This window comes from Nycticebus coucang, chromosome 16 (assembly GCF_027406575.1).
Source record: "Nycticebus coucang isolate mNycCou1 chromosome 16, mNycCou1.pri, whole genome shotgun sequence".
In the NCBI taxonomy this organism is placed as follows: Eukaryota; Metazoa; Chordata; class Mammalia; order Primates; family Lorisidae; genus Nycticebus; species Nycticebus coucang.
In genome coordinates this window covers 5,633,805-5,659,743 of record NC_069795.1, presented here as the reverse complement: position 1 = coordinate 5,659,743, position 25,939 = coordinate 5,633,805, and the positions used below count along the sequence as shown (strand labels likewise).

At 42.7% G+C, this 25,939-nt stretch overlaps 1 protein-coding gene across 3 annotated transcripts in view; it reads right to left on the bottom strand.

The window, feature by feature from the left end:
* DSCAM (DS cell adhesion molecule) overlaps positions 1–25,939 on the bottom strand; it is a 738,786-nt gene that overhangs the window by 239,240 nt on the left and 473,607 nt on the right. For all 3 annotated transcript variants that reach the window (XM_053565720.1, XM_053565722.1, XM_053565721.1), the window contains 2 exons: positions 25,656–25,934; positions 12,914–13,033 (listed from right to left, as the gene is read on the bottom strand). In XM_053565720.1, coding sequence (XP_053421695.1) covers positions 12,914–13,033; positions 25,656–25,934 — 399 coding nt within the window. The remainder of the gene's footprint in view (positions 1–12,913; positions 13,034–25,655; positions 25,935–25,939) is intronic.

Below are 25,939 nucleotides of genomic sequence, written 5' to 3'. Positions count from 1 at the left end.
AGGCTCGACTGTAACTGTTTTATCTGTTTTATCTTTTCTTCCACCCACACGCCTTTGCTGGTCCAGTAGAGAGGGAAATTGCCTAAGAATCAAAAGGGCGTGTTCAAATGCCCTCTGAAACTTCAATGTGCCTTGGAGCAAGAGGCTTATTTTGTCTCCATCCTTAATTTAAATCATAGACAAAATGAGGAGAAAAATCAATTTACATATGATTTAGGATTGTCATTCACATCAAGGGAAACTAGAGTACGTGAACACCAGTATAGAAGTCTACACGTAAGGACCACAAGAAGTTGGCCAGTGAGCACGTTGAGAGAGTCCCCTCACAGGGAGGAAGAAGATTCATTTGAAGAACAACAAAGTTGAGGAAAGGGGAGCTCCTTTGCCCTTCCAGGCTGCATCCAAGAGGTAAGGCTGTGAGCCATTCTTTCTCCTTACCAAGGCACCAAGAACACTATCCCTTTCTTCCTTATGAAGAAAGTGGGGTTTTCCTGAAGAATACATTTGTTTTCCTTCTTCGGGGAGAGGGTTCTCCTTCTCTGAGAACAGTTGTGGGTTGCGGGGAGTCAGTAGGCACCAACATCGAGGCGGAGATGTGAAGAGACAACACTGGTGAGGGCAGCAGCAGGTGTACCTGAGAAAGGGCTGGCAGCTAGACACGGGCTCTGGCTCCGTGGAGGTGGACGAGGGCTCGGATGTCCTGTCACAGAGAAGAATCCAGAAGGGGATGGGGCACAGTCCTGAGACAATGGTCTGGTTCCAGGATGGAAAGCTATCCCGAAAAAAGTTTCTGTCGCTGGACAGCAAGTGCCTCTAATATCTGTGTCATGCAAATCTTGTATCAGATGTTCGTATCAATCCTTAGTCCTGGCACTTCCTTCCCACTGTGCCCTACATTGCAGGGGCTGGAACCCTGCAAACTACATTTCCCAGCTCACTGGTTTATATGCTACCAGTGAGAGGCACCTAAACACCATCTGGAAGGTGTAAGGAGGGAGAAGCCATTACTTTCCTTCAGAAGAAGCAAACTGGTACATAGGCAGATGCCCAGGTTTGCAGCTGCCTTTGGGAGGATTTCTACAAATTACTGCTTTGTTGCTACAGGTCATTGTCACCACTGATGAGGGTACTTTATCACGGTTCCTACACTTCCCAAGTACCTAAACGGCTTCTGAGTTTATCCCGTCCTTCCAAAATTTTGCTTGCATCTATTTCCCTGTATTAAATAAAACACCACACTCTGAGATACCACCCGGGTTACTTCTTCTGTAAATTTGCACATGGTTATGTTCACTTTGCACCCCAATTATCTCCCATTAATCCCTTCATTTCTGTGTTGAAGAATCCGGTCCATTGAAAACAAGGTCACTTTCATAGACTAGCTTTGAGTCTGCTCAGGAGTTGTTACGACTTGGCAGTCTGCTGGGTTAGCACGTTTACGTCATCACTGCAACTGTACCTCATATGCAAGAGTCTCTTCCTATCAGCAAGATGGAGCATTGTGCCTTCATTTATCAGAAAAATTGAACCATGAACTGACCATAATCAGCACTTGCCAAAGGGTCGTGTGAAACCAGAGGGCACTGAGGAGGCTCAGTCATGCCAATGCCCCCAGGGCTTTGCACTGGGCCTGCAAGGCGCCCTGCAGCTGTGGCCACCATCCAAGGTCTCCAGCCACCTCCTCCCGGAGCAAGGGCTCCCCAAACGTTTGCCCTCACTGTGGCTTCCTCCATCCAGAAGACTGTCCTGGGGAAAGGGATGAGAGGGAGGGAAGATGGAGAGTGGAAGAATGAAGGCGGGGTGAGCTGGGTGTGGAGAGCAGCAGCTTCCCTGAGAGAGGGGCCTATGGAGGCTCCACAGCAGCTCCCGGGCTGCCGAGACTGCTCAGCTCAGCACAGCCGTGGAAGGCAGAAGGTTTTCATCTCCAACAAGATGTTTTTATACTATCAAAGGAAGAAAAGAAAACATTACCTTGAACGTTCCTCTTCTCTGTCCTGCTTACAGCCTTTCCTCCACAACTCCTATTGCTTAGTGAGGACCACTGTCCTACTCAGGGAACATGCACGCAGAACTTGGGGATCCATGCTGGATAGTGAACTTGGGTTTATTTTTACCACCCTTTGCCCCAGGGAAAGGTTACTTTTTTCGCTGTCACGTATTATTTGAATTCTCTCCTTGTATTCATGCAGGAGTCACATCTTATCACATACTTAGGTTCCAGAGATAACAAGGAGAGCTAGATAAGAGCATAGGCCTAGAGATCAGGACCAGAATGGTACCCAGGTGCGGAGCCTGGGTCACACTGGTGCAGAGCCTGGGTCACACTGGAGGGGAGCCTGGGTCACACTGGTGCACTGGTGCAGAGCCTGGGTCAAACTGGTGCACTGGTGTGGAGCCTGGGTCAAACTGGTGCACTGGTGCGGGGCCTGGGTCACACTGGTGCACTGGTGCGGGGCCTGGGTTACACTGGTGCACTGGTGCGGGGCCTGGGTCACCCTGGTGCACTGGTGCCAGGAAGACCTAAGGAGATCTCTGCTGTTCCAGTAAACCCCTGGCATGGAAGAGCTCTAACCCACAAGGCTGGAAAAGCAGGACAAATGGAGAGTTTGGCAGCAGACATGGCCAGAGCATCAAGTGGTGTGTAGATGGACAGGCAGGAAGGGACATGGCAGACGGGCAGCAGCTTCCTCAGTGAAGTTTGAGGTCAGAGGTTCGATTCTGGTGCTCCCTGCTAGGAAGAGTGAGGCAGGCCAGGCATGGAGGGACTGCTCCCAGGGAGATGGCCAGAGCAAGGCATGAGGACAATCAGGGATCCAATCTCTAGAACTGGGTGTGAAGGGGACACTCGCTCTGAGCCACGGCTGTGGGGCTCGCATTCAAGGTCAGATAGCAACTGTCTGGAAGGGTTGAGGAATGAGGCTAAAATCTTGGACAATAGAAAACACTTGGGCCTAAGGCTGGGAGCACAGTCCAGCGTGCAGCCCTTTGTAGGTGCTGAAGAATGGAGAGAATAAGAACTCCCTAGACTGGGGATCCCTCTCCTTAGTGGGAAAAGAAAGAGATGTAGACACGAGGGGACCAGGGACCACAGAGACTGGCTCTCGAGGCAGCACTTGTCCACCCAGAAAACCAAGGAAGATCAGAAGGAATGGGAGGCAGTGGCTTGTAAGGATTCATTCACCCCCACAGACCAATAGACAGACAGCAATACCATTACTAATGTCACCAAGAAAGCTTGGATACATGGAGAGACTGTCCACGGTGCTGGCTGGGAACGGTCAATATTCAGATGAAGCTAATGTTCTTCATGTTAACCTTTAAATTCACAATACTCCTAGTTTTCCAGAATAATTCTTTGGGAACTTGATAAAATTTTCCTAACCTTCATCTAGAAGAAATGAGTAAATAAAAGTCAACTTAAGAAAGCAAAGACTATTTGGAACAGAAAAATAATCAGGGGAGAACTGTCATACCAAATATTAAAATATATGCATTATTAGGAGACAGAGATAATCCATCAGTGGAACAGAGGGAGGGCTAAAAAGCAGAGTCCAGGATTCATGTTTTTTCCCCAGACTTTGAAGCATTTCAAGTCAGTGGGAAAAGGTTGGGCTACTCAATAAACAGTTTTAAGACAATCAGCTACCCATGTGAGTTGATGGGAATGACAGTAATGATAATAACAGCTAATAGGCATTGACTAATTGCTAAGTGCCTGGAACCATAATAAATGCTTTTTATGAATCATACTAAATCATCACAATAATCCCCTTATTTTATCTGTTTCACATGCAAGAAATCTGTGGTTCACATAGGGCAAATAATTTGTGTATAGCGACAAGTGCTGTGGTTAGGTTTGAACTCATAGCTTAGTCTCTAATTGATGGTTTGACTAGTCCTGTTAGATTCCTACTGTACTTTTATTTTCTAAAATAAAGCTCAAATGCAACGAAACTTTCTACATAAACAACAGGATTTCAGATTTGAAGATGGAAGCATAGACCAGCGCTTCTTTTTGTCAACCCAAGAGCTACACAAAAGCAAGTGGGGAAAGGCCTGGAAAACGTAAACTCCATTTTCTTTTTCCTTTTTTATTAAGTCATTTATACATAGATCATAAATACATTTATGCCATTATGGGATTCGATGCATTGATTATTTGTACAAATTGGAGTGCTTACATCCTACTAATCAACATAGCCTTCACTTCATTCACCAATTACAGCATTAAGACATTTGTGTTCTACACCTGATAGATCCAACTTGTACTTGCAATATGCTCCATAGGTGTGGTCCCCCTACTAACCCTCCCTCTATCAACCCACCTACCTCCCCTCCTCTCTCCCTCCCCTCCCTCCTTCATCCTAGGCTATAGTTGTGTTTCATTCTTCATATGCAAGTGTGAATGATTCTAAATTGGTTTCACAGTAGTACTGAGTACATTGGATATATATTTTTTCCATTCCATGCTTTGCTAAGAAGAATATTTTCCAGCTCCATCCATGTAAACATAAAAGAAGTAAAGTCTCTATTTTTTTCTTTTTTTGTAGAGACAGAGTCTCACTTTATGGCCCTCAGTAGAGTGCCGTGGCCTGACACAGCTCACAGCAACCTCCAACTCCTGGGCTTAGGCGATTCTCCTGCCTCAGCCTCCCGAGTAGCTGGGACTACAGGCGCCCGCCACAACGCCTGGCTATTTTTTTTTTTTTTTTGGTTGCAGTTTGGCCGGGGCCGGGCCTGAACCCACCATCCTCGGTATATGGGGCCGGCTCCCCACCGATTGAGCCACAGGCGCCGCCCTAAAGTCTCTATTTTTTTAATGCTGCATAGTATTCCATGGTATACATATACCACAATTTGAAGAACACTCAGGGATCTAAATGTAGACCTGTCATTTGATCCTGCAATTCCTCTTCTAGGGGTATATCCAAAGGACCAAAAATAATTTGGCAATAAAGATATTTGCATCAGACTGTTCATTGCAGCTCAATTCATAATTGCCAAGCCATGGAAGAAGCCCAAGTGCCCATCCACCCACGAATGGATTAGTAACTCCATTTTCTATGAAACTAGAAAGCAGCTCAAGTTCCAACTACAAAGTAGGTAAATGAGCACCCAACAGTGTCTACAGAGCAGAGGTGCGGGCAGAAAGCCACGCAATAGGCCCAATGCTGTGCATCTCGGCAAACACCAGCAATGCGGTGGCATGTGAGGCGTGAACTTCCATCAGGAGAGGCAGAGTGCACTGGCAGGGCTGCCCCAGATCTGGTCCAGCTGAGAATCAGAGAGGTAGGATTATAAGAGGAATCAGACACTTGCACCAAGCAATCTCCTTCAGGGGCCACGTGAGTATAACAGTTTCCTCTTATCCATGGTTTCAGTTACCTGTGGTCACCATGGCTGTATAATGGTGAGTATAGTACCATAAGGAATTTGGACATGGGTGGGGGTGGGGGGGAGAGAGCGTGAACAAGCACATTCATGTCCATAAATTTTATTACAGCTTATTGTTAATATTTGCTGTGTCCTTTTAGTTGTTAGCCTCTTCCAGTACTTAATTTATAAATTAAACTTTATCATAGGCAAGTATGTATCAGAAAAGACACACCCTATGGAGGCCTTGGTACTATTGAAGGTTTCAGGAATCCATGGGGGTCTTGGAATGCACTCCCAGAGAGAAGGGAACCACCGTATCAAAAGGAAGCCAGCACGTAGCCAGACACCAGGAGAAAAATGGAAGAAAGAAATCGAGCAAGAAACGGGGTGATGAAAATCTCACCAGAAAGTGTCGCCATGATTTGGATGAAAACTGTGAACTAAATAGCCACGTACAGGAGTGAAATGCAAGCTGGCAGAGCTGGAGAAAGAAGGGGGAAAATCTGACACCATGACAGGGGAGGCGGGATTGGGGAGGGCCCAAGGGAGGACAGACTTCACGGGGGGAGACACTCGGGGATAGAAATCGGAAAATATCAAACATGTTAAACTGGAAACAAATGCGTTAAAAAACCGGAGAGGAAAATGACTGCTTTGGAAGGTAAACGATGAGTCTACGGAGCACGGAAGAAGGAAAGAAAACTGCAAGAGGACAAATGCTTAGAGGTACACGTCATCAAAAAAAGAAAACGATGACTCCAGCTACACGTTCCATAGGCAAATGACATCTAAGGGAGACTGGCCCCAAATCCACGACAGGAAAATCCAGACTGTACAGTTACCAGACGTCACGTCAGCTCTTTGGTGCACACAAGCAAAAAGATTAAGTTCCTTCCACAGGGAAATCAGATGGCCTGTGTTCCTCTGAGGAAGTAGTGTGTCGAAGAGCAAGAATGGAACCTTGTCAACAGGGAAGGGCTCGGCATGTCTACGGCCAAGGACTCGTGGTGAGTGCAGTCACCCAGCGCGGGACGGGGGCAAACATGGAACCTGGGCGTGTGTGGCAGGCTAGAATGCGGGTCTGAGCGCTGACATGGGGGTAATGTTTATTTTTAAAAATTAGGATATTTAGAAAACATATCGTAACGTACACTGGAAAGTGGCTGTTGTGTCCATAGAGAGAGGGTGCTGTCCAGACTCAGATCTGCCCTCCTGGAGTTGCCCCATCTCAGGCAACACACCTGCATTCTCCTCACTGGCCAGGGCTCCTCCCTTTCTCTCACATCCTCAGCCAGTCCATCAGCCGGGGACATTCACAGTCCAGCCATGTGTCCCCCTCTGCTGCCCTCACCTGGCCTCAGCCACGTCCTGTCCAGGGCCTCCTGAGAGGTGGCCAACTACAATCACTGCCTCCTCACAGTCTGCTTTTATTTTTTATTTATTTATTTTTTTTTTTATTTCTAAACATTTTTCTCTTTTTTTTTTTTTTTTTTTTATTGTTGGGGATTCATTGAGGGTACAATAAGCCAGTTACACTGATTGCAATTGTTAGGTAAAGTCCCTCTTGCAATCATGTCTTGCCCCCATAAAATGTGACACACACTAAGGCCCCACCCTCCTCCCTCCATCCCTCTTTCTGCTTCCCCCCCCATAACCTTAATTGTCATTAATTGTCCTCATATCAAGATTGAGTACATAGGATTCATGCTTCTCCATTTTTGTGATGCTTTACTAAGAATAATGTCTTCCACTTCCATCCAGGTTAATACGAAGGATGTAAAGTCTCCATTTTTTTTAATGGCTGAATAGTATTCCATGGTATACATATACCACAGCTTGTTAATCCATTCCTGGGTTGGTGGGCATTTAGGCTGTTTCCACATTTTGGCAATGGTAAATTGAGCTGCAATAAACAGTCTAGTACAAGTGTCCTTATGATAAAAGGATTTTTTTCCTTCTGGGTAGATGCCCAGTAATGGGATTGCAGGATCAAATGGGAGGTCTAGCTTGAGTGCTTTGAGGTTTCTCCATACTTCCTTCCAGAAAGGTTGTACTAGTTTGCAGTCCCACCAGCAGTGTAAAAGTGATCCCTTCTCTCCACATCCACGCCAGCATCTGCAGTTTTGAGATTTTGTGATGTGGGCCATTCTCACTGGGGTTAGATGATATCTCAGGGTTGTTTTGATTTGCATTTCTCTAATATATAGAGATGATGAACATTTTTTCATGTGTTTGTTAGCCATTCGTCTGTCGTCTTTAGAGAAAGTTCTATTCATGTCTCTTGCCCATTGATATAAGGGATTGTTGGCTTTTTTCATGTGGATTAATTTGAGTTCTCTATAGATCCTGGTTATCAAGCTTTTGTCTGATTGAAAATATGCAAATATCCTTTCCCATTGTGTAGGTTGTCTCTTTGCTTTGGTTATTGTCTCCTTAGCTGTACAGAAGCTTTTCAGTTTAATGAAGTCCCATTTGTTTATTTTTGTTGTTGTTGCCATTGTCATGGCAGTCTTCTTCATGAAGTCTTCCCCCAGGCCAATATCTTCCAGTGTTTTTCCTATGCTTTCTTTGAGGATTTTCATTGTTTCATGCCTTAAATTTAAGTCCTTTATCCATCTTGAATCAATTTTTGTGAGTGGGGAAAGGTGTGGGTCCAGTTTCAGTCTTTTACATGTAGACATCCAGTTCTCCCAACACCATTTATTGAATAGGGAGTCTTTCCCCCAAGGTAAGTTCTTGTTTGGTTTATCAAAGATTAGGTGGTTGTAAGATGTTAGTTTCATTTCTTGGTGTTCAATTCGATTCCAAGTGTCTATGTCTCTGTTTTTGTGCCAGTACCATGCTGTCTTGAGCACTATGGCTTTGTAGTACAGACTAAAATTTGGTATGCTGATGCCCCCAGCTTTATTTTTGTTACTAAGAACTGCCTTAGCTATACGGGGTTTTTTCCGGTTCCATACAAAACGCAGAATCATTTTTTCCAAATCTTGAAAGTACGATGTAGGTATTTTGATAGGAATGGCATTGAATAGGTAGATTGCTTTGGGAAGTATAGACATTTTAACAATGTTGATTCTTCCCATCCATGAGCATGGTATGTTCTTCCATTTGTTAATATCCTCTGCTATTTCCTTTCTGAGGATTTCATAGTTTTCTTTATAGAGGTCCTTCACCTCCTTCGTTAGGTATATTCCTAGGTATTTCATTTTCTTTGAAACTATGGTGAAGGGAGTTGTGTCCTTAATTAGTTTCTCATCTTGACTGTTATTGGTGTATACAAAGGCTACTGACTTGTGGACATTGATTTTATATCCTGAAACTTTACTGTATTTTCTGATGACTTCTAGGAGTCTTGTGGTTGACTCTTTGGGGTTCTCCACAGTCTGCTTTTAATACAGCCACCCCCACCTGGGTGATCCTTAAAATGTGCTGGGCAGATGACAGCACCTCTGTGGATCACTCCCAGAGCTCCTGACTCTGGCTTCATCTCTGGGCAGCAGAGGGAGAGCGCTCTACCATCACAACTCCCGATGTCTGCTCCCCATCAGGGCAGATCCTTGTTTGTGTAGTGATTGATGAGGACCCAGTCCAGGACCTCTGGGGCTTTCTTTCACTCCCTCTGTCCCACCTGTGTCCATTCTAGGCACAAACCCACCTTGCCCCTGGGTTGGGCACTAGTTGGTCCCTTGACCTTCAGCTCTTGCCCCTTGGATAGGCTGTGGCTTTGCTCAACAGCACCTCCGGCTGGGAAATGCTGACATGCTATTTTAAACACAAACTGCTCCCACTGTGCCACCCCACCCCTTATCCCCACTGCTAGGTGCTCTGATTCTTATCCTAGGACTTTCCCATGACCTCCAAAATTTTCCTGAAGGTCAGGGAATCTGGATAGTCGGAGAGAGGAAAGGGTGCCAGGGCAAGCCAGGGGCTGGTGCCTTATCTATCTTCTGGCCTTGGCAGCCCCTCTTGGCTTCTCAGAAGCTAACAAAGAGATGGCCCCAGTCCTTAGAACAGCAACTGAGACCAGTTTCCCTCCACTATAAATGATGCACATGTAGAGAAAAGCATTTCACTGAAGGGAGGCTAACAACAGGATGAAGCCATAATTTTTAAATAAACAAGAGGCTTAATTTGTTCATGTGAAAGAAAAATCCCCAGAAGACTGAATTGAATGTCTTAGACTTTAGGTATCTAGACTCAAGGTCAAACATGCAATAACCTTATTTTTCAGCAAAGAAGGTTTCATCTCTGGAGTAGCCAACCTCAACTACTCTGATGCACTGTGGGACTCTGCAGCACCAGGACGAAGTTGTTGCATCTCTCTCGAAAACAACACCAGTCTGGGTAATCTACACCTCTGTCATGCACAAGGGAGGTGCATTTATACTCTTAGTGACTATTTTGATGACAGGAAGCACAGTGCCTTAGCAGGGCTAAAGTTTTCCTTAAGAAACATCCTTATTATTTTCATAATAATAATAATATCAATATCCTTCTATTAGATTGGGAAAATATTTTTTAAGTGAGCATAATATCTAGTATTATTTGGTCATAAGAAACAGGCACTTCTGAGGATGCACAAAGGAAAGGAACTCCAAGAAATGATTAGTGCACCCCAAAGCCGTACAAACCACCACGCTGGGAGCCAGCAACTTTCCATATGTAGATTTATTCACAAGGAAAGCAGGCACGTATACAAAGGCAAAGGTGATAGAAGTCATGATACTTTCCAAGAGCAAAACATTACAGAAAACCCTAAAAGACAGCATTCAACAATAATGGTGGAGATAACTAGTCACCCTGACTTAGTAAAATCACACACATTGAATTTGCCCTGGCTTGCAGACCCCTGAAAGCTAGGGTGACCCCGAAAGTGATCCAGGGAGATGTTAGCAGAACCCATCTGTGACAAAATCCTGGAAAGACCCCCAGGGGCAAGGAGCTGACTCTGGTGGGAGAGGGGATCCTCTCCCTTCATTCTTCTTCCTCCACAGAAATGTGAAAGTAGTTTACTCCTGGGGCTCACTGGGCTTCTGTTGAGGAGGAGAGACTCCTGCTAAGAGCGGCAGAACTCTACTCAACATATGAAGTTTGGGTCCTTGTTGGCTTAGGAGAGCTGACTACGTAGCCCTGCACTGCCTACTCCTAAATCCTCTCAGGAGGAGATAAACCCTGTGAATTTAGTGGCTGAACTCAGTCTTAACTAAGACAACAGATAGTTCAAGGGACTTGTTACTGTATTAATATAAACTCAAAAGACACTTTAACAAGTTGTATTTAACAAGTTAACATATTGTTAACTGAAGAAAGAAGATTATAAGCCAAAAACAATCATATGGTCGAAAACGTTTTGAATTCATTTATGTAAAGATGGGAAGACAATTGCTTGGAGACAGGCCCAAAAGGCTCGACAAAAAACGTGTGCAGGAGTAGCTAACTTTGGTCATCGTCGAGTGTCAGTATTGGGGGGAATTTAACTTTAAAAAAATTTGTTTTTGCAATTTCTAATTTTGCCTTTAATGAAAGATTTGATACTGCACATGAAATTTAAAAGTAAAAAAGCTCCTATCACTTAATATGCAAATCAGTGATAAGAAGGAATAAGATGTCAGTAACATCTAGACAGATGAAGGGCTACTTAACCTTCATAAAAACACTCTAGCAAATAAAGAATAGAGGTAAGTGTGTAAGTAAAACGAATAAGAAATGTCCCAAAGGAGAAGAAGTGATTGGTAAACATAAGATGAAACCTTTTAATCATTAGTGATCTGAATATGCAAATTAAAAGAGCAAGCCTTTTTCACTCATCAAGCTATAAAGATTATAAAGAAGGATCTGGTTGGCCAGAATGCAGGGCCATACATGCATCCTCACACAGCTGGGGGTCAAACCTCACAGGTTTGCAGTGGCTACTAAGCAGACCATGGTTCTCCTTCACCATTTGTCCTTCACCATTACAGACCAAGAGCCTTACATGGCCTCACACCATTTCACTTCTAGGACTTTGCGAAAACCCAATTACACATGTGTGCATTGTATTTACACATAGTAATGTACTTTGCGCACTATTTACCATAGCAAAAAACTGGAAACAACTTAAGGGCTAGACAGAGGGAACATCTGTACAATAGCAAGCATAATTTTAAGGAAAAAAATGTCATGGAAATGTCCACAATATTAAATATGATCATTGATATAAACTAATTAAATGTATTGTTTATCTGGTGTCTGTGTAATAATGCAACATGGAACTTCAAATATGAGCTGAAATAAAACGTTAAGGGGCAGATACTCTTGAATGACAGGCTTTTATTTTTGAAGGAAGTGCTTCCCAGTGGACCTGGATGTGCTGTGCAATAGGGAAGCTGCCTCAGGGGATTTTTAATCATTCAATTGTTCTCCGCATCAAAAAAGGTGTCTGGCACCTTCTTCTCCCCTCTTTTTCTTCTTTCTCAAAAAATAGAAGGGTTGTGGCAAGTGCACCATTTGTTTTCCTTTGATTGTTATTTTTAAACTGAGAAAATGCAACATATTATTTAAAAAATATATGCAGACTACAAACCACAAGAGGCAAACAAATAAACAAACCCACAACTAGAGATAAGTGTACAAATAACATAAATAAGGAGTCTCCTCAAAGAGAAATAGAAACTATACTTTGGTCTTAGATGGTTGGAAAGAAGCCCATGATTGACTGCTTGATTGATCTCACTAGTACATATCTGGCTCTCAAATGTTTGATAAATAAATTATTGATTTCAGATGCCTGCATGAGAAAAGAAAGAGACCTTCCAATGTGTTTGCTAACACAGTTAAGGAATCTTTCTGAAGAAGCCGATATAATGAACATAAATTATTTTTCCAGGGACTAAAATGATTTCACCACTAGGCTCTGTTATAAGCTTCCACTTATATAATGTCTACAGCGATACCTGAAAAACAGGAAGCATGCTTAGGAGGGAGGAGGGACACTGAACACTCACCTAGGACGCTGGATGTGTTTGTTTTTAAAACAGCACAAGGGGATAATATGTAATATGTATATTCTACAGTAACCAGGGAAATAGAATAATTGATGATTTATTTTTTAACTCTTTAAAACCATTTAATCTCATATATATATAAATACTGGGAAAATAATCCTTCAAGTAGAAGTAATTCTGATAATTTAAACTTGCATCTCCACTTCCCCAGGTTTGCAGTGGCTACTAGGCAGACCGTGGTTATCTAACACAGGAGGGGAGGTTCAGTACTCTGCTAAATGGTGAAGTAAGCTGGGTGGATAACCTGACTCCCTTTCCTGGTCCTTCCTAGGCATATTGTGCAAGAAAAGACACTTTGTTGGTCTAAATAAAAATACCTGGGTGGGTGACTATGAGTGTCTGTGAGACAATGACAGGCTTGGTGGAGACAGGGACATATATTTACTGCAAGGAACATCTCCAGAAAGACAGGACACACCCATGCAATCCTTCACAACATGACTCACGCTGGGCAGCTAGCGAGCAAATCAAGTAGCGTCATATTAATGTCATACCTTTAGAGAATTTCCACACGATGGTTGGTACAGGATAACCCTCAGCTGAGCAATTGAGGATGACAGCTTTGCCATAAATCCCATCCTGGTCCCGTGGCTGAACCACAAACTTTGGAGGAACTGAAAAGATAAATGTCACCAGTAATTCAGACGTGACCAAACTGAAGAAGGGCATGACTTTAAGAAATTGAATCATTCTAATGAACACACGATGAATCCTTCATATGTGTAGGAAAGTAAAAAATAAAAACAACATTATTTGTGGTTTGGGACAAATTAGGGGAGTAATCTCAGTGATAGGTTTTTTTTTAATTTTTATTAATGAGGTATTTATTGTTATCTCAGAATGGTACAGGGGTGCATTTTTGGTTACACACATTACTTTTGTATGGTCTGAGTCAAGGTTACAATTATGTCTCAGGCAGTGTGCTCCCTGCCCACCAGGTATGAACTAACCTACCCCTTCTCCCCACCTCCACTGGCTTGATTTCCGCTGAATTTTACTACCATATGTATGCATGTGTGTTGGTATTTTAGTTCCCCTTTAAATGTGAGCACCTGTGGTGTTTGTTTTTCTATTCTTTTGATACTTCACTTAGAAAAATGGTCTGCAGTTTCTCCCAGATTGTTACAAAGATCTTAGTTCACCATTATCTCTTTCCCAGCTGAGCGACACTCCATGGTATACACATTTTATTAATCCACTGGTGTCTTGGTGGGCACTATGGTTGTCTCCACATCTTTGCAATCATGACTTGTGCTGCTATAAATATCAGAATGCAAGTATCTTTTTTACAGAATAGCTTTTTCTTCCTTAAGGTAAATACGGAGCAGTGGGATTGCTGGATTAAATGGTACATCTTTTGGTTCTTTGACGTATCTTCCTGTAACTTTCCAGACCCTTTGTAGTAGAAACAAGTACTTTGCATCAGGAAAACTGATTTCTTAAGAGTGGGAATTTGATTAAACCAAACGAATGTGTTTCAATTCGTGTTATCAAAGATCTTCAGGATTTAATTCCACAGAGAATAGAAATAGAACTATTTCTGGGGCACACGCACAGCTGGGGCATACACACGGCTTCTGTGGCTGGGAGTGGCTCTGGTGCAGGGTTCTCCATTCCGGGCTGAAAGGGGGAAGCCCCCATTTCCTAGGCCTGGTCAATTTCACATAAGTTTCTTAGGTTTGGGAAATTTCCTGAAGGGAACGCACTGACTTTTCACCCAGTAAAAGGGCCTGTAACCATTCGTCCACACATTCGCTAACTCTGCCCCCTGGAAGGGCCTATACCCATTCATTTGTCAGGCTACATATATACCCCTAAGGATACAGGTGGAGGAGCGGGTTTTTCCACCTTGGATTTATCACTCTGCCAGAAGCTCTGGTGCTTTTTCTGTATTCTTTTCTGTAACATAAATCCTGTCTTACCACTAATCTGTGGTCCATGGATTCATTCTTTGAATCCCTGAGACCAAGGACCTACTGAAGAAGAAATTCCAGTAACAGAACAAATAAAATACATATTTGCCCCTCAAATATCAATTATCATGGACGAGTGTTCTTCTTGGTGCCAAATGTTCAGAGCATTTGTTGTTGACTTTTCCCCTAAAAGGCAATGAAGGTAGAGTTGATAGACACTCCCTAAAGATGAAGGTAGAGTTGATAGACACTTCCTGAAAGCAATAATGAACACATCCTGGGATCCAGCTTTCTCCAGAAATCTTATGAGGACACGCAGACTGTTATTCTTGATGTCAGTGCCATTCTGGGACAAAGGGGGACTGTGAAAGTCCAGTTGTAGTGAACTACCATTTGGGCTTTATAGTGAGCTTATAAAATAATAAAATAAGAGACTAAGTAACTGCTCATCTGGTGAATGCTGTGAGGTGCTGCAAAGTCCATCCCTACCCCAAACATGTACACGCACTTTGCTTAGAACATATCACCCAAGAGAAAGCAAATACTCTGAGGCAAGCTACTATGGTTTTTAAGAGTCTTTGAGTCTCTTTAAGAGAAGACACAAAGTTTTTGGGAACGCTAACGTCTGCAGGTATTGTAATCCACAAATCTTTCCCAGCAAGTCGAGGATTCATTGCTGCATGTACCTCCGATGAGACAGTCATAGGTTATGTGAGGGGAGGTGAATTACGTCCACACGCAGTAAACACTGAGCACATGAGTGTTCTTCCTCTCCTCCTCAATTCCTGGTACGGCTAATCTTGTCTGCCTGTGATACCTGGTATTCTCCATTTTGAGACAGAAACAGATGGGCAGGAATTCTAGTCACCACATGTGATAGACCAAGGGGAAGGGCAGATCCAAGTTTGGCAGGAGCTTAGATGCATGTTAGGGTGATGTGAGCCAAGGGAAGGTCATTGTAGTCGGAAAATAACCAAGGAGGAGGGAACAATATCAAATACAGCAGCAGCCAGCAATAGAACTCAAGGCCGTGTTTCTGCCGATGAGATTGGTTTTAACGTTTGAGCCTGGGTTTTTTTGTAGGAAGCATTACATGTGGAGATGCAACAGAAGGTGATGGCCACCAGCCAGGAACCATGAGCTGACACGGCGGTGTGGTCTCCAGCTCTGCTACTCCACATTGGGTAATTTTATGCAAATTATCAAATGTCTCTTGGCCTTAATTTCCTTTCCTCCAAATTTTGGAAAATTGCAGTAACCATTTTAAAGGATTGTTACAAAGATTAAATGAAGTAAGATTAGAGAATTTCTCAGGACAGCAGATGAAGTTATTAAGCCTTGTAAGAAGGTTGGTTGATTTATGTTTAGCTTTGACATATTCTTAATGAACAAAGTACCCAACTTACAAATGAAATAAATAATTTACAGAGCCAACAGGTCTTTGATTAACAGTTAGTAAATAATTTTACTTCATGTAGATGATATTTTGTGATAAAAATCTTCAATAAACTATGAATATATTTAACATTATAATAATGAACGATTGTCTCATGGTAAAGAAATTACATGGGTATTTCTAGGAAAAACAATAGAGATTATATAGACTAACATTTTCCATTAGAGGTGAGCAGTCAACCTTCAGGATAGATTGCAAAATTTAAGATATAATACAAGAAAATCATTCTTTCCAGGGTGGAACGCAAATCTATGGTCATCACATTTATACTTGACTGGGCTCAAATTCTACTAAGAGCAAGAAATCTCTTGTCATACAGTTAGGTTAGCTAAACTCTTGTGTTTTCTCCAGAAGAAAGGCTAATTGTAATTGATCCATGAGCACTGCCCCTCAATTTGGTTCTAATCCAATGAAATCTTATTTTAACATGGATCAGAGAGGTTTATATGGGAAATTACCATTAACATAGGGGAAGTACAAGGTAATTACAGATGAAAATGGACCTTATATTAGTAGAGTAACTCTACTATATTGCTGTTGAAAATTGTTTCAGAAACTGGCAGGAGTACCTAGTGGACTCCCCATGTCCAGCCTTTTGCTCTCAGACTAAAATTCTCTCCTCAAATACTTCCATTGATCCACATTCACACAAAAACCTAATAAAGACACTTCAGAAATAAGGGAGATTTTTAATTTTTAGGGCACAGAAACTAATTAATAGCTCAGTATTTTACCTCAAGTTCATATATTATGTAACTTGACATATAGGCACATTTTCTTGAGAAAAATTCTATATATTACTAAGTGCATGAATAAGACAAATCATATATACTTCCTTTAAACATCGATAGAAGATTGTCATGAATTTAAATATTCAGTACCTTACTGGTTTCTTATCATGCACTAACAAATATGTAGGCCCCTTCCATGAAAGTGAACTTGTGAGTTACAGTAAGAATTCTGGGCCTATAGTCATCCAGGTGTTCACAGTAGGCAGACCAGACCCCCACATCATACACCTGTCAGGATGTGTCCCACTGGAGTTTTACGTGGAAAGAGTAGAGAGGAATCCCAGATTTTTTTTTTTTTAAGAGACAAAGAATCTGGCTCTGTCACCTCAAACTCCTGAGGTCAAGTGATCTTCCTGCCTCAGGCTCCTGCTGAGAGAACAGGTATGCGCCACAACACTGGGCTAAGTCTCTCAATAATTTTTCTTTGCCCACTCAGAGCCTAATGTGAAGATAAATGATATATGATCCCTAGGGGTTTTGCAACACTTTAAGATGGGAGCAGCACAGCTAAGATTCAAACTCCAGAGCAGGACGAGTGTCTGAGTGAGGGCTAAATGTTTAAAAGGCAGCTAACGTCATCCATTCTTATCTGCTCTAAGCACCTAGAATGGCCAAGATCTCCAGGGACAATGGAGTTCCCATTTTTTTTTTTTTAAGTAAACAGCTGTTTAATAAAAGACATGAAGATCTTTTCTAAAGAAATATTTCCTGACCCAAATGTTTTGTTCTACAAAATAGTAGCCCAGGGAACTATTCTAAGAAAAGCAGGAGTTCCCCCAAGGAATTGCATAGTATAAAAGTGAACATTTAGTGAGTGCCTGGTGTGTTTCAGAGACTCTTAAGTCCACTGCCTTTTTCCCCTCCCAGTATTCTTCTCAAGATGATTTTTGTTTTACTTGCTGATTGAAGAGACTATTCTCCACTGTTACCCACTCCTGCTTCTCAGGGTTTCAACCTCAATCTTGACATCTCATTAACACACCTCCTGAGCTATTCTGCCCACTCTCATCATGATGATTGTCTTTCCCTCTTTATGTATCAATCACCATATCCCACTGGTCACTAGATATTTCAAAGACACCTCAAACTCAACCCTCTAAAATGGTACCTATTCCTATGACCACCATCCGTCAAGGTACTCAAGAAAGAAAACCGTGAATTATCTTTCACATTCCCCTCTGTTATCTCCTGTATCAGGTACTGATTATTCCACGAATATGTATCAAGCATCTTCAAATTCATTTCACCTCCACTGTCACTGCCTAGTCACAAAGCAGTCCAGGTGTGTGGTGAAGCGCCACAGCCCCTCTGTGCATGTGGTTTCAGCACTGCCCGGCCGGACAGCTCCACTCACTTTACCAGGATACTGCACTGAGGGCAGGACTCTCTCCACTTTCTCGGGCCTTCTCTGAATCATGAACCTTTAAAACTCATCCTCACTGGCACCACTCTGACATGTGGAAAACAGCTGTCCATCCGTGAATGACAGGAATCATGGTGTGACGTTCTGCCTCTCTCTCTTCCAATCCAGTGGAGCAATTCTGAGGTGTGTCCCATTCTGGGCCTCAAGCATTTGAGAGCATCATAATCACCTGCAGAGCTGATTACAGTACATATTGCTGAAGCCTGTGCCCAGAAACTATGGCACAGTAGGCCAGGCAGGCAGACCAGTTAGACCATCTACCTTGCTAATGAGCTCCTAGGTGGTGCTCAGAATGCTGATCCAGAGACACACTTTGAGAACCACTGTTCTGCCTGATTCCTCGGAGTGTTCCCCGTAAGAAAGAGCTCCAGGAGCACACAGCAATAGCCTGCTCATTAAAACAACGTTTATTGATTTTTTTATCTCCCTTTCTGATCTCATTATTTCCCACAGTCTTACTCTGGGACCCAGGAATTATATCCCAAACAAACCATCTGCAGATAATTCTGTGCCTGACACTCTGCTTTCAAGGCAACTCAATCTAGGACAAAGCCAATGTTATCTTTAACCTGAATTTCTCAGACAGCCTCTAACTGGTCTACCTGCTACCAGCTGTCCCACTTGAGTGCACTCTCCGCACAGTGGGCTAAAGGGTCCTTCCACGACACAAATCAGATGATCTGACACCCCTGCTTAAAATCATCTCATACTCCATTGCCCCTTGGTACAATCCAGACTCCTACAATATTGTAAAAGTTCTTCATTACTTTAGTCCTTGGTCTCCTATTTCAGTTCTTGACAATCCCCTTTAGCAGGCTTTGCTCCAGCCATTCTAAAACTCCGTCTATTCCTCAGTCTTGAGACTATTCTTGCTGTTGGACCTTCATACATCCTTCTGCAACTCTTCATTTAATGAATTCCTACTCATTTAAATTTACATCTCAGCCCACAGCTCTGTTAGTCTGGGACACCTTTTCTGATGGTGCAAACGAGATTGGGTCCTTCTACAAATGCTTAGTTGCTCTATCATAGCCTTTCCCACACATGCTTAGTACTGTTTGTTTAATTTCCTGTCCCCCACATGGGGCTGTACACCTGTGAGAGTAAGAACCATTTCTTTCTCGCAGACTATTGTATCCCCAGCATGTAGCATAGGACTGAAGCATACAAAATACTCTGCAACTATATGTGGAATGCATGAATGAGTAAATAGATATTACCATTTCAGTTTTGTAGACCAGGGAAATGGAGCAAGGCCAAGTTAATAACTTAGATCAGGGTGACCCCAAAGCCCAAGGTCTTTGAGGAGGAAGGACCCAACAGAAGTGCCATATGAGGAAGAGCAGAAAAGAGCCCCCTAGGGAGATTCTGGCTACTAAGACACAGAACACAAGGTGGATGGATGTGGCGCCTTTGGGATTGCTAAAATTTGGGCCAACACTTATGTTACAACAGGCCCTAAAGGTTTTGAATACTCTTATGGTGTCTGGGTGTATAATTTCCCACAGTAGCTGGTTTCCATTCTTTTAAACTACATTTTGAGTTCTTTTTGTTCGTATAACACATTATTTGCTACATTGTAGTGAGCACGATGGCCAATATCCTTGGTTTTCCAATAGAGTGATTTTTTAGTGGGGATGAGGAGTGATTAAAGAGTAGGAGAAAAAGTTTCCCCAAGAGGCAATGTAGGCTATTCTTGCCTACAAGTCTCTGAATCACAATTATATCCAAATATCCAATTATTTGTCTCTCCCCAAATAGTAATTTGATATATATTCTAAAATGCCAAAATCCTGTCAAGGGATCCACACAGGCTGACAGTATCTGAAGTTTCAAAAGGATTCCTATGAAGACATTTTTTCTTAATGGGGCCCCAAATGAGAATTGTTTACAATATAGTGCTTTTCGGCTTGATCTGTTTATTGGGGTTGGGGAGGAATTATTTTTGTTGTTTTGTTATAATAAAACAGTTAACATCGCCAGCTGCCTGAGCACATAACGAGACAGCCTGAGGTTTCAGACTTTGAAGCCAGGCATTGACTTCTCCTCCGTAGCTACGAAAGTCCTGGCGGCATCTTCTTTCAAAATAAGGCTGTTTTGTCTACATGGAAAAGCTGTTGTTGTGTGCAGCCACCTTCATCTACGATCTCAGCTAACTCTTCTGGGTGACTTGCTGCAGCTTCTGCAATAGCACCCGTTGCTTCACCTTGCATTTTTATCCTATGGAGATGGCTTGTTTCCTTAAACTCTCAAACCAACCTCTGCTAACTTTCAGCGTTTCTTCTGTAGCTTCCCCCACCTCTCTCAGCCTTCACACAATTGAAGAGACTCAGGGCTTTGCTCTGGGTTATGCTCTGGCTTAAAGGAATGTTGTGGCTGGTTTGTTCTATCCAGACTGTTAAAACTTTCTCTTTCTCTGCATCAACAATAAAGTTTTTTTTTTTCTTTTTGCTTTCTTATCATTCATGTGTTCACCGAGATGTGTCTTACTTTTCTTCAAAAAGTTTTCCTTTACATTCACAACTTGGCTAACTGCTGCAGAAGGCCTAGCTTTTAGTCCATCCCAGCTTTTGACATGCCACCATGCTTAATCATTTCTAGCTTTCACTTAAACTAAGAGACATGTGACTCTTCTTTTCCCTTGAAGCCTTAGAGGTCACTGTAGGGTTAAGAACTGGCTTAATTTCAATATTGTTTTTTCTCAGGGAATAGGGAAGCTGGGGAAAAGGAGGAGAGAAGAGGAGATGGCCTGTCGGTGGATGGGTCAGGACACACACGTTTATGGATTAAGTTCAGTATCCTGTTTGGGCACAGGTCACAGTGCCCCCAAACAATTACAGTGGTAACATCAAAGATCACTGAGCACAGATCACCATAACAGACATGATAATGATGACAAGTTTGAAATATGGAAAGAATAACTGAACTGTGACACTTGGACATGAAGTGGGCATCTATTGTTGGAAAAATGGCCTCAAAAGACTCATTTAATGCAGGGATGTCTCAACCCTTCAATTAAAAAAAAAAGCCACAATATCTGGGAAGTTCAATACAGCAAAGCATAATAAAGTGAGTTCTGCCCATATCTGACTGTGTCCACTGCATTTAGCATGTGCTGTCTTCCCCTTGAGTGTAGAACGTTGACTGTGCATCCAATTAATTTACTTGTGGGGAAAGTTCCTTCTACCAAGAATCCCTTTATGCTTATTAAGGGATGGTCCGGAGCAGCCCTTATTCCAGCCAGCACGTGATCTTTCTGAGATGTCAGCTGAATTCCCCATGCCTTCTCCATCCTGGCTAGTCAGAGCACCACCATTTCCGAGCACCGTCCCACACAGTCTCACCCGTGCACATGAAGCGCAACGCTGAGCTAGACACATGGGAAGCCCTGTATGGATTTCTAGAGAGCTTATAACAGCTCCCTGAGCACCAGGACCTTACCCTGCAATATCCAGAACCTCAGTAGCTTTAAATTCCTGTCTTATTTTCTGTATCCAGCAAGAGCCCAGCTATTGACTGGTCTCTGCTCCTCTCTGCCATAGTTGGAAAGTACCCCAAGCAGAGATCCACAGTGAACTTGGGGCTCACCTTGTGGGCTTCCCCTTTTCTTGAGGATCACAGCCCTGGGCTGCCTGTTCCACTGCCTGAATAGTTTTTACATATTTTAGTACAATTTGTAGTTGTTTATGGTAGGAGGATAAATCCAATACCTGTTACTCTGTGATGGTCCCATTTGATAGATAAATGTTTTGTTTGTCAATACAGTTATTTGAGCCCAGATATGCCCTCTCTGAAACTTCCAATCATTTCTGTTGGTTCTCCCTTTTGGAACCCACACCATGGTTGCCATCGTATTACTTCGAATACATAACACTGGCACAGAGAACCCAATTCCCACTCACTGACAGAGACTTTGATCTTGTAATTTCTGCCTCTTTATCTTGCCACACAATGTTTTCCTCTCCTCTGGCCTATCCCCAGAAGCACACAAGGACACACAAGCACGCTGTTAAGTATCCAGTCTTAAAACAACACTTCCCCTTGTCCCACGAACATTTCCAACTTCCTCTCCATTTTTTCTGTCTCCTGTCATAGCAAAATTCCTAAAAATACGAAAATGGTAGTATTTTCTTGAGTTCTTACACATTCACCTCCTTATTTTCTTAAGCTCCTTGATTCAAGCTGCTGCAGCCACACTGTCCTTCATGGTCACAGACAACATCCACCTTTGCAGAACCGTGAACAAGTCTGAGTTTCCTCTTCCCCTCCTTCTGGCTTTGATTTCTGTCACTCCTCCTTTTGATGCATCTCCTATTTTGCTTCCAGAGTCCCACAGTCCCGTGGACCTCCTTCAACTTGACCAGCGGCTCCTCTTCACTTCCTACCTCCTTTGCTGACTCCCGGTGTCCAATTCTGGAACCTTCCACGTTGGGTGCCTTGGGGCTGTACGGTCTTGTCTCCTTGGTCCTCATTCACCTTGTTAGAGGCAGAACACGATTCTTTACAGACGCTGCTCTCTCCTTTGCTGTATTTGCTCTGTGAGTGCACTCTGGTCGTCTCACCTCCAAGGCTTACTGTGAGTCAGCTGCTTCGCCTGCCCTCGGCCACGGCAGTTGGATCTTGCCTGGACTTCCAAAAAAGCCTCTTAACCACTCTCCTTGCTTTTGGCCCAGACCATTCTTTCCCCAGATGAAAATGTGATAATTAAAAAGATAAATCTGGCTGTGTCACTGCCTTGGTTATAGTCTACAATGTCTTCTCTTTTCATTTAGAACAACAACAACAAAAAATTCCGCCTTCTAAAATCGCTGCATATTCAAATTATCTAGTGGGCTGGGACTCAAACTTGGCTGTATATTAGAATCCAGTAGGGGATTTCACAAATGATGGATGCCTGGGTCCCACCTTCAAGAGTGGATATTTAATTGGTAGGGGCTAACAGCCTGGACATCGGGACAAGTTTAAAGTTCCACATGCAATTTGAATGTGCACCAAAGTTTCAGAACCACCAAACAGTGATTTTTGATTAAGAAAAAAGAATTCCCCAGGAATCTGGAGGATGGATCTGCTCCCAGAAGTAATGGCTTATTAGGTCTGGTTTGGGACTGGAACCGTGTATCTGTGTTTTCGTAAATCTCCCAGGAGATCCCACGGTGCAGTCGAGGTTGAGGACACCTGGCCCTTGCCTGCTTCTCCGACATGCTGATCTGTTTGTGAAGCCTGCCACCTTCCTTGGGGCTATATAACCTACCTGGTTAAGCTTTTTAAACATATTTGAAGAATAATCACATGAACCCATTAATCATATAGTGATTAGCTACATTACCATGAATAGCTGGGCTCAATTTCAGTCCAGCTGACCTTTGCCTTTGTCAAAAATGTCTGGTTGCATTTTCTGCAAGGGCAAGTGAAATGAAGGACACCCACATGCATTTTATCAGACACTTCCACTCCCTGACCTGGTTCCGTCAGAGCAGATTACACAGAAGACAGGCTGATGTACCATTTGGCCCTTCACAAACCACTGTAAGAGTCAATTCTACATATAAGAAAACGCTTGGGAAACAGATACTAGATTGGCTCCCATTTTTATTTATCTTCAAAAAAATCAGGAAAAACCCCCCTAAACATCTCAATTCTTATACCCAAAAGTGCAAGGCAGAAAGAACAAATGTCATGAGTATCTTTAGTTTGTGTCTAATTGAGGATATATTTATTTTCTTAATCATTTGCTCAGGTAATTATTTTTTCCCAGAAGTATGAAGGTGATTTCTTCATATGACTTCTAAGTCATATCATGTTCTTTTGTTGGCAATTGGATAGAAAGTGAATTCCTTTCCAGCCAGAAAGGAAGGAGAGGTGACAAGGGCACAAGCACCAGGGACTGGGGTGGGACCTGGGCCATCTGTCTATTGTTAGGACAGAGTGGACACGTCTCCTCCTAATGACGACTCTCAGCCAACAGTGTTTAGGAATTTTAAATGCAAATAATCAAATCAATATAAATCTTTTATTTCATACAGTTACTTTTGCAATGTGCTGGAAGGTATCCTGGTAGACAAATGCATGCTGCTCTTGGGGGTCATGAAACCACAGAGAACCCACATTTTCCAGACTTCAGAGAGCGCCAGCTGCTCAGTTCACTGATGGACATTGGGAATTTTGATCTGAGATTGGTGACTTGAATAACCCCTGGATATAAGACCAATGCTCACATTTTAGATGTAATGAGACCACTGCCAATGTTTTCGACAAGTTGGACTACTCTATTTAAAATTTCTCTGTAAATAATACCATACTCTGCTTAGTTTAAGGACTGTTGCAACAGCTTCTCTATCAAAACAATAGTAGATTTCGCCTGGGTGCCCATAGCACAGTGGTTAAGGCGCCAGTCACATACACCGAGGCTGGAGGGCTCCAACCTGGCCCTGGCCAGCTAAACAATGACAACCGCAACAAAAAATAGCCAGGCATTGTGGTGGGTGCCTGTAGTCCCAGCTACTCAGGGCAGGCTGAGGCAAGAGAATCATTTAAGCCCAAGAGTTGGAGAGTTGGAAGTTACTGTGAGCTGTGACGCCACAGCACTTTACCATGGGCGACATAGTGAGACTCTGTCTAAAAAAAAAAAAAAAATATATATATATATATATATAGTAGATTTAATGCCAAATAAGAGAGATAAGCAAAGAAAACCATATTTCTAAAACTGAAACAAAAATTTCAAAATCTACTACCCTGTTTCCCCGAAAATAAGACATCCTCCGAAAATAAGACCTACTTACAGGAAAGATAAGATGCCCCCTGAAAATAAGACCTAGCACATCTTTGGGAGCACACCTTAAAATAAGACACTGTCTTATTTTCGGGGAAACAGAGTATTTTTAATTCACTATTTTTATATTAAAATATTTAATACCTTAGCAATAATAATATTCTATAACCAAACCTTTATTTTTTTATATGAATGTTCCCAATTCCATCTTTCTTTTTATTCCAGTACAGCTTATCCCACACGGAGAGTAAACTAAGGTATTTTTGAGGTTTTTTGTTTTGGGGGATTCTAGTGAGGAAAATACACTTTACTAGCTATTTACATAACTCTCGGTATTAGTTATCAGATTTTCCAAAATGAATAGTTTAATTGAAAACATGCTTCTGACCAACTTTATCCCCCCCAAAAGGAATACACAGAATTTGAAAGATTTGTTTTTCTAGTGCCATGCGAGGGATCTCATCATTAACTTCATAAATTAAGTCAATTATTTTGTAACTCAGGTATTTCACTTTTTTTTTTTTAGAAAAACTGTGATATGCAGCTTTGACAAATATTTTATTTTTAAAAGCCATTCACCTAAGTGATAAGAAGTGTTGCACAAAGGGCTGCATAAATTCTTCGGTTCCCCCAAACAGTGGGCATGTATGCATAAGTCCTACTTTATGAATTCAGTCCTATGGCTCCCACTTTTCATTCACATATTTCTTAGCTGCTAATCATTTGAACTATCATCTTTTTTGGTAAATAAAACCTGGCCTTGGAGTTCAGGGGAATTCAAGTTTGGTTCCCATAGCGGTGTTTTTTTAGTGAGGTAAGAGTGCATTTCTGTGTTGAGCGTGATGTTGTCAAAGCCACATGGCACACCTCCCTCTGCTCACCTCTCACAATCAGCTGGCTTTGGTGCTCCACGGCCGCTGCCTCATTCCGGGCGATGCAGGTGTAATTGCCATTGTGCACCAGGGACAGGTTGGAAATCCTCAAGGAGCTGGTGAAGTCAATGTTGTCGATGGTCACCCCCAGGCTCCCTGGGATCGGCCGGCCGTCCTTCTGCCAGGTGATGGTGATGGGCAAGTCCCCCGAGACCACCACACACGGGATGAAGACCCGCTGCCCAATGGAGAATCTCGGAAACTCAAAAGGTTGGATAAAAGGCGGGACTGAA